Below are 23260 nucleotides of genomic sequence, written 5' to 3'. Positions count from 1 at the left end.
TACCTGCTGAAGATCGATATGACTTACAAATTTGAAAAAATTACATAGAAATTTTAGTGGCATATAAACTTGAAGATATGTAGAAATTCTATATAGCTGGTGCAATTTATAAATAGTTTATATTTTTATATTAATGTGCATTACACACACATAACTGTTACCAACCTCAATAGATTTTAGACGGATTTGATTATTTGACAACCACCGTATCTACCTAAATTCCTTCTAACTAGGACAAACTTTTCTAATCCAAAATTTGACCCATTTCCGGTTTTCAGCTAACAAACTATTGAGTTTAATTTAGATGTAAACATATTGTAACTAAATAAAAAAGTAGTTGCTGATAGTATATATACCATGGAGGCAGCTTTAATTTTTTATAGCAACTTGTGTAATAGCACATACACAAACCACAAGTATAATGGACAAATTGTATGAAGAGGTTGAAGAGCCAGTGAGTCCTCATGGACAGTATTTCAACACCTCTTTCATGTGTTCTTATATTTTTGCCTTTCTAGAACTAGCCACTTCATTTGATGTCTCACTAGCTATACCTTTGATCAAAGATGTTTTCATCCCTATCAATCCACGTTTCTCCTCTATTATGGTTCTATATCTCTTCCATACTTCATTAATTACTACTAGTACTTTATATTTTACCTACAAAATTTTAATTATTACTTAATTTAATTTGCAACAGGTTAGAGGCAAAGATGGTAACATGAGATGGAAAAAGGTTGAAGTGAAGCCAGAAGAGCATGTAAAGGTTCCTAAGTTTCCTGAAACCACAAATTCATCACCAATTGAATTGTATGATAGTTATCTTAGCGACTACGTAACCGGCATTTTCGTTGAAAGAACACCAGAAGACAAACCACTTTGGGAAATTCATATTATAAATTATCCAACAAAAAATGCTACTAGCACTATAATATTCAAACTTCATCATGCTCTTGGTGATGGTTACTCTCTCATGGCTGCTCTTCTTTCTTGTCTTCAAAGAGCTGATGATCCTTCTCTTCCTCTCACTTTTCCTTCAAGACCACAATTTGATTCAAAATATACAAAGAAGAGCTTATTTAAGAGTCTATATCAGATTTTTAGCTCTGTATCAGATTTTGGATCAAGCATAATCAAGACAAGAATGATTCCAGATGACATAACACCTATAAGATCAGGATATGAAGGAATTGATTCTCAGCCTGTTATCTTGTCAAACATATCATTTTCTCTTGATCAAATCAAACAAATCAAATCAAACCTTGGAGTGGTAAGATCAATTAAGCTAGATTACAAAATTAACAAATAAGCCATATTTTGATGTGGCATAATGCATGCAATTATGGAATATTTTAGCTACTAAACTTTAACTACTATTTTTTATATAAATAATAATAATATTTGAACACTTATATTTTAGAATATTTCTCTTTCTATCACATCATTAATAAATTACACATCGTGTGAATCCAAACCGATCCTTTATAAAATGTGAATAGTGTTTTTCGGTGATGTTCAGCTTAGACTGTCTCTGTTGTTTTAATAACAATTTTATTTAATTGAATAATTTAGTAACTGAAATTTTATCTTATGAAAGTGAATAAGTGAAATATTGTATCAAGTGTGTTGGTTTAACGCATGGCATTATAATTTTTGTAATCGCCGTTAAATTTTTTAAATGAAAATAAAATATATTTAACTCATGACTATATTTTAATACTAAAATATATGAAATCATTGGATTGAAATGGTGCAGACTATAAACGATGTGATTTGTGGGATGATCTTCTATGGGATTAGGCTATACATGGAAGAGATGAATGAGAAAACAAAAACATCAAATTCAACAGCATTGGTAATGCTCAACACAAGAAACATTGGAGGTTATCAATCATTAAAGGAAATGCAAAAACCTGAGTACAAAGGTCTTTGGGGGAATAAAATATCTTTCTTACAAATTCCAATTCCTAAGCCAAACCAATCAGGAATTCTGAACCCTCTTGAGTTTGTTTGGGAAGCTCGTGAAGTAATCAAGAGGAAGAAAAGTTCTTTCAGTGTTCATCTTATAGGCTTGCTCATGGATTTGGAGATGAAATTAAGAGGACCTGAGGTGTGTCACACATTAATATTTAACAACTAATCTTAAATTTGATTTTTATTAATAGTGTTTTCTACTTTATTGGTTTGATGTTTCAGGCTGTATCTAAAATAATTTATGACACTATTGGAAACACTAGTGTTGTTATCTCAAACATGGTAGGGCCAGTGGAGAAGATGACCTTGGCAAATCATCCTGTGAATGGTTTGTATTTCACCATGATGGGTGGACCTCAGGTAAAATGAAGCTTATAATGTGGATAGTAGTTATGTATTGAGAAATATTATTTTCACTTCAAATTTTGATGAGTAAATGGTAGAAGATAAAAAGTCAAAAAAAGAGAAATAAATGATTGGATTACATTATACAATGAAGACATGTCAGAACAATCATACACTTCCTTTAAATTCTTATGTTGGGTAAGATAATATACCAAATATAGTGCTAACATGATTTATCTATTGTGTACGATTGTAGGATATAAACATTACAATTATGAGTTATGTGAAAGTATTAAGAGTGAGCATGAAAACTCTAAAGGGATTTATAGATGAACAGAAATTAAAGTTCTGCTTGGAGAAAGCATTTGAAGTCATATTTAAAACATCTATGAAGATCTCTGAGATATCCACCAAAGATTAACTGGCAAATACAAAGGATTGATTCAGGAATTAAGCTCAGTGCAACTAATAAAATTATATTATATATGTTATATATTACAAATATTTAACTAAGTGTATCAATGTATAAGTGATGTATGTTGTTGTTGCTATTATTATTATTATTAAAAGTAATAATTTGAATATTGCATCCCATGTACATAGGCGATCATTTAATAAGTTATTTTGCCCCGTGTGTGTACTAGTGGTGAAAACTTAAGATCAGAGAGTTTATTCTTTTCAAAATTTCAAGTTCGAATTGTGCTAGACACAAATTCTTTATATATATATATATATATATATATATATATATATATATATATATATATATATATATATATATATATATATATATATATATATATATTTATATATATTATTTTGCCATTTTAAAATCAATAATATATTAACAACCGTGTAGTGCTTCTCTGTTGATATTAATTAAAAATAGTACAAAGCACGACCCACACAAAATGTAATGCTTACCGTTTGGTGACAGTGTGTAAAGTCCAAATTGTCTATACCAAATAAGTAACCGGGGCCGATCCAATAGTAATGTGGAATAGACTCTCGAATCTTCAAAAAAAAGTTATTTAAAAAAAAAGGTTTCAATAAAACAAAATTTAGTTTTTATTAGATATAACTATAATAATATTTAATTGTCAAATCAACTTAGTTTGGTTAAATCATTGAAAAATAGGTAGAGCTCTTGTGCCCGATTCATGTTGAGACATTTGATCAAACTTGAATTTTGCACAAATAATTCGCATTTATTTAGCCAAATTACAAAATATAGTTGAGATATTTTACTCATCCGATATAAATAGGTTTTTTTTTGGTTGCGATGACTTAATATTTAATTTTAAAGTTAATTATTTTTTAATTTTAATAAAGGATACTCAAATCCATAATACAATTAGATTTAATTACTTTGCAAACCTGTGACCGGAAAGAAACTATCCACACATCACTACATGCCGCTGATTGACCATATTGTGGACAGAATTAAGCACTGGACAGCTAGATGCTATCGTATGCAAGGAGATTACAACTTATCAAATTGCATTGATGAATTATTGGCTACAATGCTTTCCTTTCCCCAAAATTGTTTGTTGTCCATAAGATTGAAGCCATTTGCCGTATTTTCTTATAGACTGGAGGATTCGAGGGGAGCCGAAAGGCACCTGTAGCATGGAAGAAGGTGTGTCGGCCAAAATGTCAAGGGGGGACTTAAACATTATTGACATGGAAGTATGGAGTGAAATTAATTAGATTAGACTGTTATGGAATTTAAGTGGAAAATCAGATTCACTTTGGTCCGGTGGATACAAGCCTATTATATGAAAACAAAAACTCTGATGGAAATTGAAGTTAAAACTCACCATACTTGGATTATGAGAGTTGTCCTCCTGCAACGAGATACCGTAAATAATATGGCAGATTGGGGGGATATTCTGAGATGGAAAAAATTTAAAATGGGTAAAGTTTATGAGTTACTACAAGATTGTGTGTTGATTGACGGAATTTCATGTAAGGAAACAATGCTTGGCCTCAAGCTTGCTTTATTACATGGTTAGCTTGCCATGAAAAATTATCCACGAAAGATCGACTATTCAGGTTTGGAATGATTGATAATTTAGATTGTTGTTTCTGCTCAGAAACAGAATCAATAAATCATCTTTTTTTTAATGCATTGTTACAAAGAAAATATGGATGGAAATACTTGAATGGATTCAAATCCATCACACCCTTGAAGATTGGCATAACGAGATGAAGTGGATAATTCAATGCACAAAGGGAAACAGTACTAAGGCCGCAATACTTAAAATGGCGATTACAGAAACTATATATGAGATACAGAACCTGAGGAATAATAAAAGTTTTGGAAATACTGTGGATACCACAAATATAGGGCGGAAGATTATAGACACACTTGTTTATAGAGGATGGAATAACAAGAAAATTAGGAAGTATATTGCTATTCTAATGATAGAAGGTTGTTAGTTTTCTTCTTGTCTTTTTTGCGATTGTGTGATTTGTTTTTAAAGTCTCTCATTGAATTGTTGGTAGCTGGATCCATATAGGATCGTTTGTAATTATAGTTTTTTGAAATTTATCAAAGTTTAATAAATTAAAAAAATGTACAGGATTGAAGAACCATCCAGAAAAGTCGAAATCAAATTTTGATTAAATTCTAGTTATAAACTAGGTTCATGATCTTTGCAATTGATAATTTCAATTCTAAGTTCTCCTACCTGTATTTAAGAAGGTCAACCCATATTTAGTTCATATATAAAATAAGGGCGTCATTTTGTTTCTAAATAAAGTATAAAATTGTAGAAGTTGAGAATCTAAGCTCAAACCTTGAACTACATTTTCTGTCAGTTTACTACAAAACCAATGGATAAGATTTAATTTAAAGTAAATAAATATAATGGTGTGTTGCAAATCATTTGTCCTCAGTTTTTCATTGATTAAGGTGAAAGTTTTTTCAAGAAAATGTATTATTTATAATAGTGTTACTCACTTTTTATTATGACAAATGGGGAGAAGTATATTCTTAAGGGGGTAGAGTATACTTTGTACTCATGCGAGGGGAGTTTAAACACGACAACATTTTACCTACTTGTCTTTCTTTTACCAATTCCTTGATAGATGTGTCGTCATCATCAAAAAGGGGGAGAATGTGGAACTACGTGCTTGTAAGTTTAGTCAGGAAGTAATCAACGCTTGTAGATAAGCAAGATATGCCTAACCTTGATAACACCATGATTTTAATAATGACAAAATTTGAATATGTTAAATCCTTTAGAGAATTTTATGACAACAACACATGAAGACAACCAAGTTTTTAAGCTAGCTCAAGCGGTCAAAGATGTATTATATGATTGATCAAACTATTCATCTAAATCAATTTGAAGAACTAGGATGCTATGATCACCAATAATATCCTCTAATGATGGCGTATGACTTAAAGATATCTCAAGCCTCATCTCCGAGAAAATTCAAATGAAGTGCTTATGTGATTGTTTTATCCAAAAAATGACTTGAAGATTAATAATGTGAAAGAGAGGAAGTGTGAAAGCGCTTGATCATGTCTAATCAAGTAATCAGTGTTTTGTAAAAAAACAAGAGCATTTTTTGAAGTAGTTTGACTAAAACACTCACAATTGGAAAAAAGAGGGAAAAAGGCAAAGTTTATGAATGAAGTGAGTTGTAGATCCCAAAATTCATGTGTAACTCCCCAATTTAAGTTTTTTATTTTCGTAAGTTATTTATCTGATAATTGTGATTTTATTGCATGATTGGTGTTTTGGCATGTTTGAACTACCTAAGGAGTGGGGTAGTGTCCTTAGAAATAATTGTTTTAAGGTGTGTGGGGTGTATGAGTAAAAGTGTAGAAACATAGGCGTGGTGGGAGAGTGTTTTTGGTTATTATTATTTTAATTGAGAGTAGAATAATAGAATAATATAATAAGGTAGTAAGGATAAAAGCGCAGATTGTGGAGATAAGTGAGGTTATGATGGGAATAGGGGAAAAGAGAGAAGAAAAACTAGGTCTCAAGTGAAGAAAAGAGGAATCACCATTCTAAGGTAAGGGTGGGGTTCTAACTATCTAAGGGTTTGTATACTGATTTGTGGGTAGGGATTTATTGTTTATTTGAATTTGTTTCTCTCATGTTATTCTAAAAATTCTGTTTTCATACGCCATGGATTGACTGATTTTGTGTGTGCTGATGTGTGGTTGTTGTGTCTAGGAAATCAAGTTGTTTCATGAGATAAATTGATATATTACTGTTAGTTATCATGTTCTATGTATTGTTCTTGTTAGACAATTTGTAGAGGTGAATTTGTATCAAATTGGCACGAATTTGGGGCGGGATAAGGGGTTTTGGATGAAAATTCCGTAACTTTGAAAACTGCAACTTTTTGGGAACTTCAAATTTTTTTATCATAACTTTTAATTCGTAAGTCCATTTGACGCCGTTTGAACCTGTGGAAAATTAATACACCATACTTTCTTGTAAAAACAGTTTCAAGTTTATGGAACTAAATTTAATTGGTGTGTAATGAGGTTTTGTGGTGTTAGTGTATGTTGCGGTATGACGCTGGTGTTTGCATACTTGAAAACTTTAAAAAATAATAACCTGAGTTCCGAGTGTCCGTTTTAAATTCCGTTCGAAGAGTTGAAAATCTAACGCATTATACGTTTCTATAAAAATATTTTCGGGCGCAGAAAATAAATATTTTGTCATGTAATGGTGTTGTTTGGTTTGTAGTTGCGTGTTGTGTTGTGATAACTATGTATGACTTGGTTGTGACGCATAGTGTGTTATGTTGCATTGTTGGATGTATGCAAATGTACTTTTACTGTTTGCTACATCGTTGTGGTACTGTTGCGGCATGTTTTGGCAGGTGTTAATGCATAGTGACCATTGGTGGCGAAGTACACTGACCATGGTGAAGGTCAGTGTGCATATTGTCGTTGCTTGCTGTAACACCCCTTTTGTACCCCAAAATAAATAAGCATATAATCAGAGAATAAGCATGCATATAATTCAAAAGGGCGTCACATCGACGTTTTCAAAAACTAAAAGCTTTTAAAAACCGACAGCGTTTATCCACAATATACAATACACCTGGTCATTCCAAATAACACCTAAACATTTAATTACAACTCATACAGAATATGCATTCACAGCGGAAATAATAAATACTCATGTATTTCATAAAATGATTCATGTCTCATACCATGATCATATCTCAGTAAGTATCACCACATAAAATAAACCATAATCATAATATTTGGCTTAAAAGCCTCCCGAACAACAAGTAAACAACAAACAGATTCACAAGTCATAACATAATACATAAACAAATATAACATGAGTTTAACACACCTAGTCTACCCAGTGTTACATGACCAGAGCATCGACTCACTACTTAATCTCCAACAAACACAGAAGAAACTCCAGCTAAGTCTCGCAAGAGCTACTAAACGCCAGAACCTGCATGTCGCCAAACGAGGGCAACATTAAAACAGAAGGGTGAGAATGCGAATCATTATGAAGAAAATATAATAAGATACAATGATTCAATCAACAGTTATAGGAATTCATCACACTTATATAACCATGTAAATAATACTAACCAACATTTATTTCACATGTTACAAGCATACATCAAAACTCAAGGAGTATAATATTAAATTCCAATACTATATTCCCAAATAATACACATAATTATAATTATCACATAATCATATATTTTACCAAGTCATGTGTCCAAACATCACCAAATCCAATTATCACATCTCATGTACACATAACAATCACATAAATGCATATACTCAAACATCACATAACCTCAATGTGACTCAATGCAAAACATGTGACTCAATGCATGTGGTACCCAATGTGGACCCAAAGTTCCACCGCTTCCGATTCATATAGAATCTAGCCACGCTTCAGATCCGGACAAGATCGAAGCCACCAAATGTAAACATATAGTTTACCACTTTTTTAATTCACTCTAGAATCAAAGCCGCTTCCGATCCGGACAAGATCAAAGCCACTACGCATGTTTCCAAATAAGGATCAACGTAATCTACGTCTATTTTCATTCAAGGATCACCGTCTAATACCATGTGAACCCACAGTTTCACCGCTTCCACAATAAAGCCGACTATGCCATGAATGAATGTATAATTACCAACCAATTATGAAATTAAGATCATCTCTACTATCTTAACATTCTGCATATCACAATAATTCAACTCGATGAATTATCCACCAATTGTACACAACATTCACAACACATACATGTCATTCACATATAAAAGGCCAATTAATCAATTATGATTCACAAAATCCAATTAACACTAGTATCCATACTATCTCATGTCAATTCACATTTAACACACACACACACACACACACACACACACACACACACACACATATATATATATATATATATATATATATATATATATATATATATATATATATATATATATATATATATATGAATATACACATTATCAAAACAACATTATTGGCATAACAATATATTATTCTCAACATAAATATTCGAGTCAAAAACACAATTACGGACAAATTCTCAAAATACCGTAATTTACCGATAAACCGAATAAGTTATCCAAGTCCAAACATAATCTGATTAAATAGACTCATCGAAATTAATTCAATTATTAGTTTAACCAATTAATATCAAACTATATTAATTTAATTCACTTCTATTTCTATTCCATTTCCACTTTCTAGCATTCTACTGCTCAAGACCATTTTTATTGAAAAGAATATCGCGCTAGCTTTCTAACGCTTCGAATGGAGACTCGAATGGAGTTACGGTTCAAAAGATATGAATTGTTAAAGTTTCAACAGAAAAGCAAACACCGACATCATACACTAACAACTCTAAACATGTCAAAATTATGCAAAACAAATAAAAGTATGACTCTTAATAACTCAAAACAATTCTGACAACTCTATCGGCAACTCTAACAACTCTATAGACAACTCTATCGGCAACTCTAACAACTCTATTGAAAACTCTATTGAAAACTCTATCGAAATTGAAACTAACTAGTTAACCAAATAACTCGATATTTATCTCTAACTCAAAACTCCTAAAAATATTATACTAATAATATTCATTATTAATACTATTATTATTTATACTAATGAAATATTATATATTTATAACCTATACGATACAGTATCTCATGGTTGTATTGGTTTCAAACAAAGCTAATAGAACAATCTTGTTCAAACACCCAGTTACTGTCACATAATGCCATAAGTATAAAATGGTGATAGTTAAAACAACTAAAACAATAGTATGTTGTCACACTAGCAGAACTTGATAATCTCACATTCTAAATTACTAATACTGGTACTATTACTCATCACATATAGAGCACCTACTTTTGACTTAAAGATTACCACTTTATTTTCAAATCATTCACATATTTTCTTAGCACATGATTATTATAATGCACTAATAATAACAGCACCGCTTTATTTCACACAAACAGAGGATTATCATGGTAAATCCAACATTATATCTTTTCACATACCAGCTTGAATTTGTACTAATTTTGGTATTTGCGGATTCACGTAAACAATATCCAAAAGCTATATGCTTTATCATATGATACTGAACTACATCACTCCATTATACACGGTGAAGCATAAATATTTATAAATCAGAAAATTCATCAACATCATGGTGTTTGGCGGAGGCTGTATTATGTTGCATGCATGCATGCACTTCGGTGATCACTACTATATGAATTAATTAATTTTTGGACTTAAGTATGTTAAATAAAGTAAGTGTTACGTAATCTTCTATGAGCATGTTTGATGTTGTAGGTAGCATCGTAAATGTTTACATTCTTTTTAAATTACTCTGATTTCTATTATAAAATACGCGGCGGTTAATTAGGGTGTTACACCAAGAATTCACTGATCTTCAATTTTGAGGTAAGGGGAAAACTGTTCGCTTATAAGTGGCTAGGCAGTTGGATCGTGAGGGGTCCTTATCCTCATATCTTCTTCTTCTCCTTTTGTGTTTTGTTGTATGTTTGTGGCCAACAAGGGATTGGCAAAAACCTTTTGAGCCGATCTATAGGTTTCCCTTATTCTCATGAATATGATATGAATTTGTATGATTTGTAAATTGTTTTCCTTGTTAATATTTTGATGTTGATATATCATAATATGTTATTGTGCCCTTGGGGAAAATTTTCAATAATTAGATCATGGTATAATTTTTTGTGTTAGATCTGTGTTGTTTTGACCGATAACTGAAAAATTCCAAATGACTTTTTTTAAAAAAAAACCAAAAGTAACAGAAAGTCCTAAATCAGATATAACCAGGCCAAGGAGAGAGAAAGGATGCACGGTGTCGCACCAGACTGGCACTGCACCGGTGCGCGATCGCATAAGGGGAATCGTGATGCAACGGCAAGATAGTGAACGTGAGCGGCGTCGAGTGCACGCGCGACGATAGGTCGCAGTAGCATGGGTGTATCGCACGTGGTCAACGACAGTCGCGCGGCAGTGGCCGCGACCGTGTATCGCACGACCACGCAGGCTAGTGGAAAGTTTGTAGGCCAGTTCGCGGTAGGTTGGCATTTTCGAGTCTGTTGTCTAGTTTGACGATTTTTTTAGTGAATTTTGATTACACTGACTTTTCGCTACTATTTGGTGAGTTTTGCTTCAGAATTGAAATTATTGAATATTTTGAGCTATATGACTAAAATAAGTTATTTTTTATCATGTCATAGTTGTCAATAGAGTTATTAGAGATGCTATAGAGTTTGTTAGAGTTGTTTTGAGTCGTTTAGAGTTATATCTAATTAATTTTAGAGTTAAGATTGAGATATTTGACTCTTTAGAGTTGTTTTGAGTTATATTATTATTTAGGTAAGGCTGTCAACCAAAAGAGTTAATTTTGAATTGTCGAATTTGTAGAAAAATACTTTTTGAGTTGTTTAGAGTTAGAATTGAGTAACTCGGACTTGTTTTTGAGCTGTAAGTAATAATACATTTTTGCTTTGTTGATGAGTATTTGGAAATATTGATATAATTATTGAGTTGTAATTGTAGAATATATTTGGGTTGAGTAATTCAGAGAGGAATTACATTGTTGGCTTTACATTGACAAGTTGATGGGTTCAGATAGGAACCTTGTTGAGCATGAGATATGAGTGTTCTGTGTTTTTTGAATATGAGTTGAGATGTTAATTTTTATTTGAATATGAGTGGTGAATGTATTACTATGATTCATGCATATGTGTATATCATAGATAGGTAAACGAGGTTACGGTTCACAGAGGAACCAATGTCGGTCTCAAGTTTATAGAGGAACACGGTTCAAAGAAGAACCTGAGACATAGATAATTTAGTAACATAACTCTGACATCCAAAAACTTTGTACCACATGCATACTAGAAGAGGATTACATAGCATTTCATATTGTATTGTAATTATTATGGGTGTGAACTGATAAGTGTATTTGATGTTGATGACTATCCTTATTGTGTATTACACCATTAACATATGTGAATTCTCACCATTGTTTGGTTTGTTTGTGGTATTATATACTCTTCTGGAATACAAATAATCAAGTAGACAAGTAGCTTTTGTTTGAGCTAGAGGATGGCGTTGATGCCTCTTCGTTAATTTAAATTTTCTGCTTAATTTAGTTTCGTTGATGTTTTGATCTATAACACTGGGATTAGGGGCGTTATATCGTTTTTGGATTATTTTAATTAATCATGTATTTTATTTTGTTGAGACAAATTTGAGTCCCACTACTGTTTTTATGTATTAATTTAGAGGAGTATATTGTTGATTATGTATAACACCTGATTTTGGAGAAAATTAATTGCTTATCTTTCCTTAAAATGTTTTTGGGGGGTTTTAGGGTGTTACAGTACGCATGCGTGCATACACCAGGAGCAAAGGAATGTACACAGTGTTTGTCGAAATGGTGGGGGCGCGGTTGCAGGGGTGGAGGCGCATATCTCCTCTTATTTTTTGTATGCTTTGCTTTTTGAATTAGTGATCTTCTCTCTCTTTTTTTTTTCTTCAGATTTTTGGTCTCTCCATCTAAAAATATATCTTAACCCTAATTATTTGAAAAAAAAAATCAAACTAGATAACTAAATTGATTTTTTACATTTATTATTTTGAGTTTTTTTTTAAGAATTAAAAAAATAAAAAATAAAAAATATATAATGTTCACATTTTTATTTATATTATCTTTAAAAGAACATTTGTAGAAAATTGACCTATATTTACATTTAAATATTAGGTCCACTTAAAAGGAAAGAAAATATTGTTGGTAAATGCAATTAAAGAGAAAAATCAGAAGATTACTTAATCAGATATTTGTTAAATTGGAAAAATATTCACACAAATAATTTTCATATAAATTTGATTTTTTTAAAGATTTTTATTTTTGCCAATTTATTTTTGAAATGATAGTGAACCCGTGTTCTATTCAAATTTAAAATCAATTAACTTTATTTTACGAATGATTTTTTTTTTAGATTTTGCAAAAATTGAAAAGAAAAAAAAGGTAAATGAAAATAAATGAGTAAAATGATCCCTTTTTTAGATATTTTTTCAGAAGAAAAATGCAATAAAATTTAATATAATACTCAAAAAAAAATTCCATGCAAATTATGTGAATGAAACAGTATCTAAGTGATTACAAAGTTAATCTTTGTGTTGTCCCGATAAAATGCAACAATGTTAATGCCATAAACCTCACAAAAATTTGATACTTCACTTTCGGACTAAACACATATCGATTATGCACCATTTCATAAGAGATCATGTTGTAAAAGGGATTGCATAATTGAGCATGTATTTTTATTTAATTAACTCCCAAATGTTTCTACTAAACTTCTTTCTAAAGAAAATTTCTTTTTCATAAGAATTGAATTAGGAAAATTGTAGATTTCTTGTTTATCCGCATCATTGAAAGATGTGTGGTTCAAAAAGTGGGAGAAGATGAAGCTATATTTTGATAGGTATATTCATCCTCGTATAATCTTAGCATCAGATGGTCCTTGGTGGTTTTAATGCTGACAACACCTAATGTCAAGTCGTGTATAGTAGAGTCATTGAAGCAACCTTTAATTAGGGAATCTAACAAAGAATTCATATCAAGCCTTATCAGATAGAAAAATCCAAGTCCCGAATGAAGTACTGAATCTATGGTGAATCTAGCAAGGAATCTTAAAGTTTTAAGGTTGTGAAATAGAAAAAGTGTGAAAGTTCTCAGGTCATGTGTCTGAGTCACCAATGCTTTGTAAAAATATAAGAGTATATCCTAAGATACTAAGGAGACTCTCACTTGGACACTAAAATGTTTCGAAGCCTCTATGCTTTTATAAAATCAAAATAAAATATTTTGTGCAAGTAACTAGTTGATTACCAACTTGAATAATCTTTTAGGAGTTTTGTTTACACTAGATAATCGATTAGCACATTAGGGTTAAACGATTATGTCTTTTGTAACGCCTCCTAAAGAGGGCTTCTAATGAAATAGTGACAGTGAATTTGAAAATTTTCCATATTTAAACTTCATAATCAATTAGACATGGCTCATAATCGATTATGAGTATTAAAAAGCTCATGGATTGTTTTCCTTTTTGAACTATATTTTTTCCTATATAAAGACGCTTCTCATTTCAAAACACACAAGAATTTTTATTTCTACTATCTCCTCTCCTTTTAATATTCATTCACAAAAAATTCCTTAGTTCCTTGTGAGTGAAAACTACTTTTGAGGATTCTTTAATGCTAATGTTTGTGCTTAAGTGTTAGTCCTCAAGAGTGTGATTCTCTTATTGATAGCTTTTGTTCTTGATATTTTCTTAGTGAAAAATATGTTTGGTTATTTAGATTTTCCTAGTAAAATCTCTATTTGGTTCTTGAGATTAGCCGATAAAATCTCTATTAGATTCGAGAGCTTAGCTATCAAAAGCTCTGTTTGTTTTGTATAATTAACCTACCTAAAATCTCTCATTTTTTAATAAGACTTGTGGGCATATCCAAACCAAATTCTATGCAAGGCTAAGTTATTTTAGTGTTTGAGTACAACCCACGAAAAATAAATTGATTTGTATGAAATGTGCTACTAATTTTAAATTACCTTAGTTGTCTATTTTAACCTTTCCTTCTGCGTCACCTGAGGGTAGACAATGATGCAAATTTGGAGGTGTGGTAACTCAATTAATGTGAGATATTTAATCCTTTAATACTTTGATTATTTATTAATGTTTTGATTAATTGAGTTTACTTCTGTATTTTTAAAGCAGTTTATCTTAATTATTAGTTAGCATACTAGGTCCTATTTATTTTAGTTTTTATGTTGTTATTGATGTGTAAAAGTAATTGTGTTGATAAGCTCTTTCACGCCACAATTATAAGGACAATACTTAGAAGGTGTTAGATGAAATGGTATTAGAGACATATTTATTCATATACATTTATGCTATATATTTATTTATTGGCTATTATCTTAGAAGTATATTACAAGTTATAATTATTATTATTATTATTAGTATTATTATTATTATTGAGAAATCTTATAATAAATAGAATTCATGACAATAATTTTCCATTTTAATTACTTTAGATATAGAGAGCTATAGTCACAGGGAAAATCTAAACTTATAAAAGAAATGGATGTTATTGTAAGGCATAAGAAATTTTTCTCAAAGTGTGTTAATGCATGTACTTTGATGTTGTAGACATACACCACTAGGTCACATTCTGATCTCATCAAACATGATATATCACATAATATTCATACTTTAGGTGAAAGATTAAATGGTCCATTGCCGAACATGTTGATCTACTCTATTAAAACCTTTACTTTCAAGTTATGATTTATTGTTTCTGATCAAGTGACAACCACCAATTATTTATTATCTCTGCTCATGTTCTTTTCACAATTTCTAAGTTGGAAATTAATAGGGCTAAAACACTCTACATGATCGATATTTTTTCTTATCACTTGCTACTAATTTGGACTTATAATACTTGCATATAGAAAATAGTTAACATTAGTGCAGGGAATGTTTCTTCTAGTGTTGTTTCATGCGTAGGCGGTGAAGATGTTATGAAACGAACGTGTTTCCTTGAAACTTTAAGATCTCTAGGTTGTGCAAACCTCGGAGGACCATTCACATACAAAATAAGTTGAATTAATGAATTTGAGTCGACAATCAAAATAATTTATTTTATTTTTACAAACAATTGATGGTTTTGAAGATGAAGAAGATAATTTGTAAAGGCATTGAGAGAGTTGAGTCAAATTGAGAGCATCCATCATTTTCTTATTCTATTCCATTGTTTTGCAGCGAAAGCCTCAAATGGTGAAGTCATTCTTTCACAGCAAACTTAAATTGCAAGTATAAATGATAAACAATTTAGTAAAATAAAATTGGTAAACCGAAAAAAATTATTAGCAATTGCAAATTTTATTTACAGAACATAGACAAAGTAAAGGAAAATACAAGTGATTCATAGCGAGAGAAATACCGTAATTTGTACTCATCACTCAAAATGGACTAAAACCATCATTAATCAATGCAAGACAGGAAATTTCACAAATATGATGCAAAGCAAGTAAGTGTCAAGTAAAATTTATTCCAAGCTTTTGAATTTATAGGATGAATCAATATTCCATCATTGTTAATATAAATTGCATGCCATCTCATATCATCGATAGTCTTTGATGACAAAACCAATTTTTGTAATAGAAATTTTAATGAAATATAACGAAGAATCTTGGTAGGAAATTTCTTCTGTTTCTTATTATCATAAACCGTTGCATTTGATTACCATTTCAAAGTGTTACAATTTTTGCAAGTCTCTTTCTTTTCATCATATCCCTAATAAGCATACAACCGTTTAAATATGCATGTATTGTTATATAATTCAAACCAAGTTTTGTGATTGATTTCCTAGCACTATTACAAATAATACATTCCATGACAAATATTTCACCTCAACCAACAAACAACTAAGGTGTAAACAATATTCGCACCATATTGTAATTTTAACTTTTAAATATTAGCTATTCCCTTGGTTGAGCAGGAAACCGGAGAAAAAGTATTTAGGGGACACACCTTCGTACACCAGAAACTGCATTTTAGCAACTTTTTATTTTTATTTTTATTTGTTTTTGTTTATCACCTATTACCTCGATTGAGCTGGTAACTAGTGCGAGCACAAAAGTAAGTTTTATAATTATCGAATCCAAAAAGACGGGTGGTTTCAAAGACTGTTCGATAGTTTTTTATATTTTAAGTAGACAAGGGTTTTGTAGTTGTTTTGATGTGTGAAAGTAAATGATAAAAAATAAATGACAGGAAGTCTAATGGAAATTTCAGTGTTAATAGTAAGAAAGCTTACTAGGGGTAGATTTCGTCATTGTGTATGTATCATGCATAACCATTGGTCATTAATATGATTCTCTACTCATTTATTAATATTATCACATGTTGCTCTCATTTTTATCTCCTATCAGACTTAACGTTATGAGGTCAACAAATCAACTAATAAATGATTTTCTGGTCTACTAATCAACATAAAGCATTATGTTCCACCAGTCATAAAGCAACAAGACTCCATACTGATCTTAATACAGTATGTGTGGATATTGAACCTAACCCTATGTCTAAGCATTAGTATCCAATAGATGATAATCTTGGATATAGTAATAACAAGCACCTTTCAAATGTCAAGTCATGCCATGAAAACAAGTTTTATATAGAAAATCTAAAATAGGGATTAAGATTAAAGAGTCATCAATATTAAAGCTTAAGTAGACTTACATAAAATGTCATCTTTTACTTAATACAAGAATATAATGACAACAACTATTCCTAACAAAGAGATATTTAGCTACACTTACTTATGATAGTTGTAAAGGTATTCCAACGAAGTTGAACATGGAAGTTTATCTTCCATGTAACTTGAGCAGTGTCGCGACGAAAAAATTGAGATTAAGCTATTGATTAACTTAACTCACAAAGCAAGAGTTTCCACTGAACTTTATTGTTTCCAAAGGAATGGGAAAAGAACGAATAAAATCCACAGAAGTTTTAAAATAAAACTAATAAAACAAAGAGAAAAGGGTACAGGAGTTGGTTATGCAAAGGGGGCGTTATTAGCACCTTTCACATCCATGGTACTCCATGGGAACCTTTTGGAAATCCGTGTTTAAAATAAAAAGAGATGTGTGCAAAAAGATTGATGGAATGAGAAAATAACATTTTTTATTGTGCTCGGCAAGACATCGCATCTTGTGCCTACATATCCCTTCTGTGCGATAGGGAAGTCGGAGCATTTGTAGTTCCGCTTAAAAGAAAAACATAGAAAGTTTGTTTATTGATTTTAATGAAGAGATATGTTGTCTTAATTGAGTGAAAAACACAACATACTCTCTACAATTATGGGAAAATGAGAATTTGCATCATCTTAAGTATGGAGAATTTATAGCTTGAACTAGGCTAACATAGCATATCTCAACATACTAGTGGAAAATGTCTACATTTTGCCATGTTTGTAGAAGTAGGATGATTTACAAGTACTTCTAAAACAAGACTAATATATAATCTTTTGAGAAAAGATTTTAAAGTGAAAAGCCAAGTGGCAAAAGATTTGAATGAGATTTTGTGTTTTTTTTCTGATTTTTGAAAGGGTTTTGATATGTTTAAATATTTTGAAACATTTATTAAGAAAATTATTTGACGATCACTTGACAAAGTCAAAGTTTATTGAAAAAAGGTTTTAAGTTTGAAATAAATAAGGTTTTGAAAATGGGAGAAGATTTTGAAAACTGAAGAACATGGGCATGAGATGAAGGGATGGAAAGATCTAATCAAACAAGAAGCAAGCATATGACAATAAGTCAAAAAGAGAATTCCCTTTCCTTTGGATTAAACATTAAAGAAAACCAAACCATAAACAGATAAAAGTCCAATTGCATCAGATAAACCTAAAGCATCAGATGAATCTTGGAGCATCATATAAGTTCAAAGTATGAAGCTAAGCCACATGTATCAGATGAAATCCCATGTATCTCAGATGAATTTTAAGAACACAAATAGAATTCTCATGTATCAGGTAAAAGCTCAAAGTCGTAGTTAACAATCCCAACATCAGATAAAAACACAAAACAAACGGGTCAAACAATGTTTAGTTATATCACCAACTTAACCCAATTGTAGTTTTTCTTTAAGAACTATTCATAAATACTATAGCAACTTCAAAATACTTGAGAGCTAGTCCAGTTTAAAGGTGAAAACAACTACCATAAAATCATCAATTATGAGATAAAGTGTTTGTGGTGTATAGTTATGTAGACGTAAAAGACAAATTACATTTGAAGAGAGAAATTCACTATTTGAAAAGATAAACTTAGTTAAATAATAATAATAGTGCTACTTGGTTATTTCATAGCATTCACGATATTAAGCATTACTCTTCTTTTTTTACGGGACTTAATTATAATTTGGCATAATTACATCCGGTGTACTTCAAATTATTTTATTGTAATTTGTTGGTATTATAAGATTTTTTTTTTAATAATTTGATTTTTTAAGTTTTTTTTTTTTTTGAATTTGGATCTGAATTTATATTTTTTTAGATGCTACTTTAAGTATTTAGGATAATAATATATATATTTTGTTACAACTTGATGTATTTTGGGTGATTGATTTAATCAAAGATTGAAAAAAAGGTAAATGTGCACACATTTGTTAACTTAAATCAAGTTATTACAAAAAATTTAAGGGACTAACTTATTATAATAAAATAACTTAAAGAACCCTGATATTATTATGCCTTATAATTTTTAATAAGTATGAAAATATGCTTTTGTTTGCATTTAAGACTAGAGAAAATATATGAGTCATCTTTTATATACATTTAATTAATTTTTTTACATAAAAAAATATTTACAAAAATAATTAGATTAAATAATCAATTAAAGCCGTTAGATTAATAAAAATCAATAGTTAACATTTGGAATATATATATATATATATATATATATATATATATATATATATATATATATATATATATATATATATATATATATATATATATATAGTGAGAATGAATCTGAACAATTAGATTTTAAAATAAATGGTGGAGATTATATATCATTTTTTTTTCTCTCCTCCATCATTTATTTAAATGATGAATGAGAGAGAAAAAAAAGAATGACACATAATCTCCACTATTTATTTTAAAATCTAATGGTTCTGATTCATCATTCTCATATAACTTACCTATTCTCATAGTATACATCCTATATATGGCATATCATGTGAGAATGTTATTTTTATGTTAGGAATAATAATTAACTCTTCGATTTAAACATAAATGATTGAGACTAAAAATTTCCTATGTGATTCTCTTTCCTCATTAATTTTTCGTTTGATTTTTCATACATGATGAAATAGAATCACATATGAAGTTTTTAATCTCAATCATTTATGTTTAAATCGAAATGCTGATGATTATTTCTATCATTCTCACATAAAAATAGCATTCTCACTTGATATGCCCCACATACATACATACATACATACATACATACATACACACACACACACACACACACACACACACACACACACACACACACACACACACACACACACACACACACACACACACACACACACACACACACACATATATATATATATATATATATATATATATTGTTAGAACAAGATTTGTTCTGATCAATTATCTTAGTTTTGATGATAACAATAATATGAATTTTGCTTAAGATAATATGGTACTATAATCCAATGCAATTTCCTTTTCAGGAAATATATAAAGAGTACGCATAATTCAGCGCTCAGAAGCTTTGTCTCAAATGGTTCAGCATGCAACATCAGAACATGGTCTGGCAAGACATCAGAAGATGGTCGAAGCAGAATCAGAACATGGGTCTATGGAAGCATCAGAAGAACAAGAGAACTGAAGCACTGAAGTTCTGATGGTATCACGCTCAGAAGCACTTCAAGGTCAGAAGATCAGAAGATGCTATGCACCAAGCTGTTTGACTCTGATGATATTCAAACGTTGTATTCACAAACATCAGATCAGAAGAAAGTACAAGTGGCAAGCTACGCTGACTGACAAAAGGAACGTTAAAAGCTACTAAAGGCTACGTCAGTAGACACAGCGTGAACAAGGCTCGAGGTAGTTGACAAAAGCGTATAACATTAAATGCGATGCTGTACGGAACACGCAAAGCATTAAATGCACTCAACGGTCATCTTCTCCAACACCTATAAATATGAAGTTCTGATGAGAAGCAAGGTTAACGAATTCTACATCTATTCTGTGAATATCAACTTGCTGAAACGCTGTTCAAATTCAAAGCTCAGAATCTTCATCTTCATCAAAGCTCACTACATTGCTGTTGTAATATATTAGTGAGATTAAGCTTAAACGTTAAGAGAAATATCACAGTTTGTGATTATCGCTTTTAAGAAGCAATTGTAATACTCTTAGAATTGATTACATTAAGTTGTAAGGAACTAGAGTGATCGTGTGGATCAGAATACTCTAGGAAGTCTTAGAGGTTATCTAAGCAGGTTGTAACTAGAGTGATCGTGTGGATCAATAGACTCTAGAAAAGTCTTAGAGGGTATCTAAGCAGTTGTTCCTGGAGTGATCAGTGTGTGATCAGAAGACTCTGGAAGACTTAGTTGCTGACTAAGTGGAGAACCATTGTAATCCGTGCGATTAGTGGATTAAATCCTCAGTTGAGGTAAATCATCTCTGCGGGGGTGGACTGGAGTAGTTTAGTTAACAACGAACCAGGATAAAAATAACTGTGCAATTTATTTTTATCTGTCAAGTTTTTAAAGCTACACTTATTCAAACCCCCCTTTCTAAGTGTTTTTCTATCCTTCAATTGGCATCAGAGCGCCGGTTCTAAGGTGCAAGCACTTAACCGTGTTTAGAAAAGATTCAGGAAGAGAAAAACGCTTCAGTAAAAGATGGTTGATGAAAGTGAAAAGTCTACACCTACATCTACATCTGGCTCTGCTGAGCAATACAACGGTAACAATGGTTATACTAGACCGCCGGTATTTGATGGTGAAAACTTTGAATACTGGAAAGATAAACTGGAAAGTTACTTTCTTGGTCTAGATGGTGATCTATGGGATCTTCTGATGGATGGTTACAAACATCCAGTAAATGCCAGAGGCGTAAAGCTGACAAGGCAAGAAATGAATGATGATCAGAAGAAGCTTTTCAGGAATCATCATAAATGCAGAACTGTTTTGCTGAATGCTATCTCTCATGCTGAGTATGAGAAGATATCTAACAGGGAAACGGCCTATGACATATATGAGTCCTTGAAAATGACTCATGAAGGAAATGCTCAAGTCAAGGAGACTAAAGCTCTAGCTTTAATCCAGAAGTATGAAGCCTTCAAGATGGAGGATGATGAAGACATTGAAAAGATGTTTTCAAGATTTCAAACTCTTACTGCTGGATTGAGAGTTCTTGACAAGGGATACACCAAGGCTGATCACGTAAAGAAGATCATCAGAAGCTTACCCAGAAGATGGGGTCCTATGGTGACTGCATTCAAGATTGCAAAGAATCTGAATGAAGTTTCTCTGGAAGAGCTTATCAGTGCCTTGAGAAGCCATGAAATAGAGCTGGACGCAAATGAGCCTCAAAAGAAAGGTAAGTCTATTGCATTAAAATCCAATATCAAGAAATGCACTAACGCTTTTCAGGCTAGAGAAGAAGATCCTGAAGAATCAGAATCTGAAGAAGAAGATGAACTGTCTTTGATCTCCAGAAGGCTAAATCAACTCTGGAAGACCAAGCAAAGGAAGTTCAGAGGCTTCAGAAGTTCAAAGAAATTTGAACGTGGAGAATCTTCTGATGACAGAAGATTTGACAAGAAGAAGGTCATGTGCTATGAATGCAATGAGCCTGGACACTTCAAGAATGAATGTCCAAATCTTCAGAAGGAAAATCCCAAGAAGAAGTTTCATAAGAAGAAAGGTCTTATGGCAACCTGGGATGAGTCAGAAGATGATTCAGACTCTAAAGATGAGCAGGCCAACTGTGCGCTGATGGCGACAGAAGATGACGGATCAGAATCTACATCAGAATCAGATTCTGAAGAGGTATTTTTTGAACTTACTAGAGATGAGTTAGTTTCCGGTCTAACTGAACTTCTGGAACTCAAGTCTCAGATCAGTCTCAAATACAAAAAGCTGAAAAAGCTATTTGAATTTGAAACAAAGAAGCTTGAGTTGGAGAATTCTGAATTAAAAGAAAAACTTTTAAAATTATCCAATAATGTTGGATCTCCTTCTGATTCAGAAAAATCCACTCCTAGTCTAAACCATATTCTGAAAGAATATGATTTAAGTTTCAGGAAGTTCTTATCTAGAAGTATTGGCAGAAGTCAGCTAGCTTCTATGATATATGCTGTGTCTGGAAACAAAAGAGTCGGCATTGGTTTTGAGGGTGAAACCCCATACAAACTTGAACCTGTTGATGAAATGAAATTCACATACAAGCCTTTGTATGATCAGTTCAAGTATGGCCACTCCCATGATATTAGGCACACTTCACATGCTCAAAGTTTTCACATAACACACACCAAAAAGCATGTGACACAACCTAGGAAATATCATGAAACTCACATTAAAAATTATCATGCTGTTCCTCCTATTGCTTACAATGTTAAACCCAAGTTCAATCAGAACTTGAGAAAATCTAACAAGAAAGGACCCAAGAAAATGTGGGTACCTAAGGATAAGATTATTCCTATTGCAGATATCCTTGACTGCAAAAAGGACAAAGCACAACATGTCATGGTACCTGGACTCTGGATGCTCACGACACATGACAGGAAGAAGGTCTATGTTCCAAGACCTGGT

The 23260-nt window shown here is 31.5% G+C and overlaps 1 protein-coding gene across 1 annotated transcript; it reads left to right on the top strand.

The window, feature by feature from the left end:
* The first annotated feature begins 274 nt into the window (after positions 1-274).
* LOC131602320 (wax ester synthase/diacylglycerol acyltransferase 4-like) lies at positions 275-2985 on the top strand. The gene is made up of 5 exons (XM_058874405.1): positions 275-607; positions 701-1270; positions 1757-2110; positions 2197-2334; positions 2576-2985. The coding sequence occupies exons 1-5, from the start codon at positions 422-424 to the stop codon at positions 2738-2740; spliced, it is 1413 nt and encodes a 470-aa protein (XP_058730388.1). The 5' UTR covers positions 275-421; the 3' UTR covers positions 2741-2985.
* Positions 2986-23260: the final 20275 nt, after the last annotated feature.

The sequence above is a fragment of the Vicia villosa genome, linkage group LG5, assembly GCF_029867415.1.
Source record: "Vicia villosa cultivar HV-30 ecotype Madison, WI linkage group LG5, Vvil1.0, whole genome shotgun sequence".
Lineage (NCBI taxonomy): Eukaryota > Viridiplantae > Streptophyta > Magnoliopsida > Fabales > Fabaceae > Vicia > Vicia villosa.
This window is presented reverse-complemented; position numbering and strand designations above follow the sequence as displayed.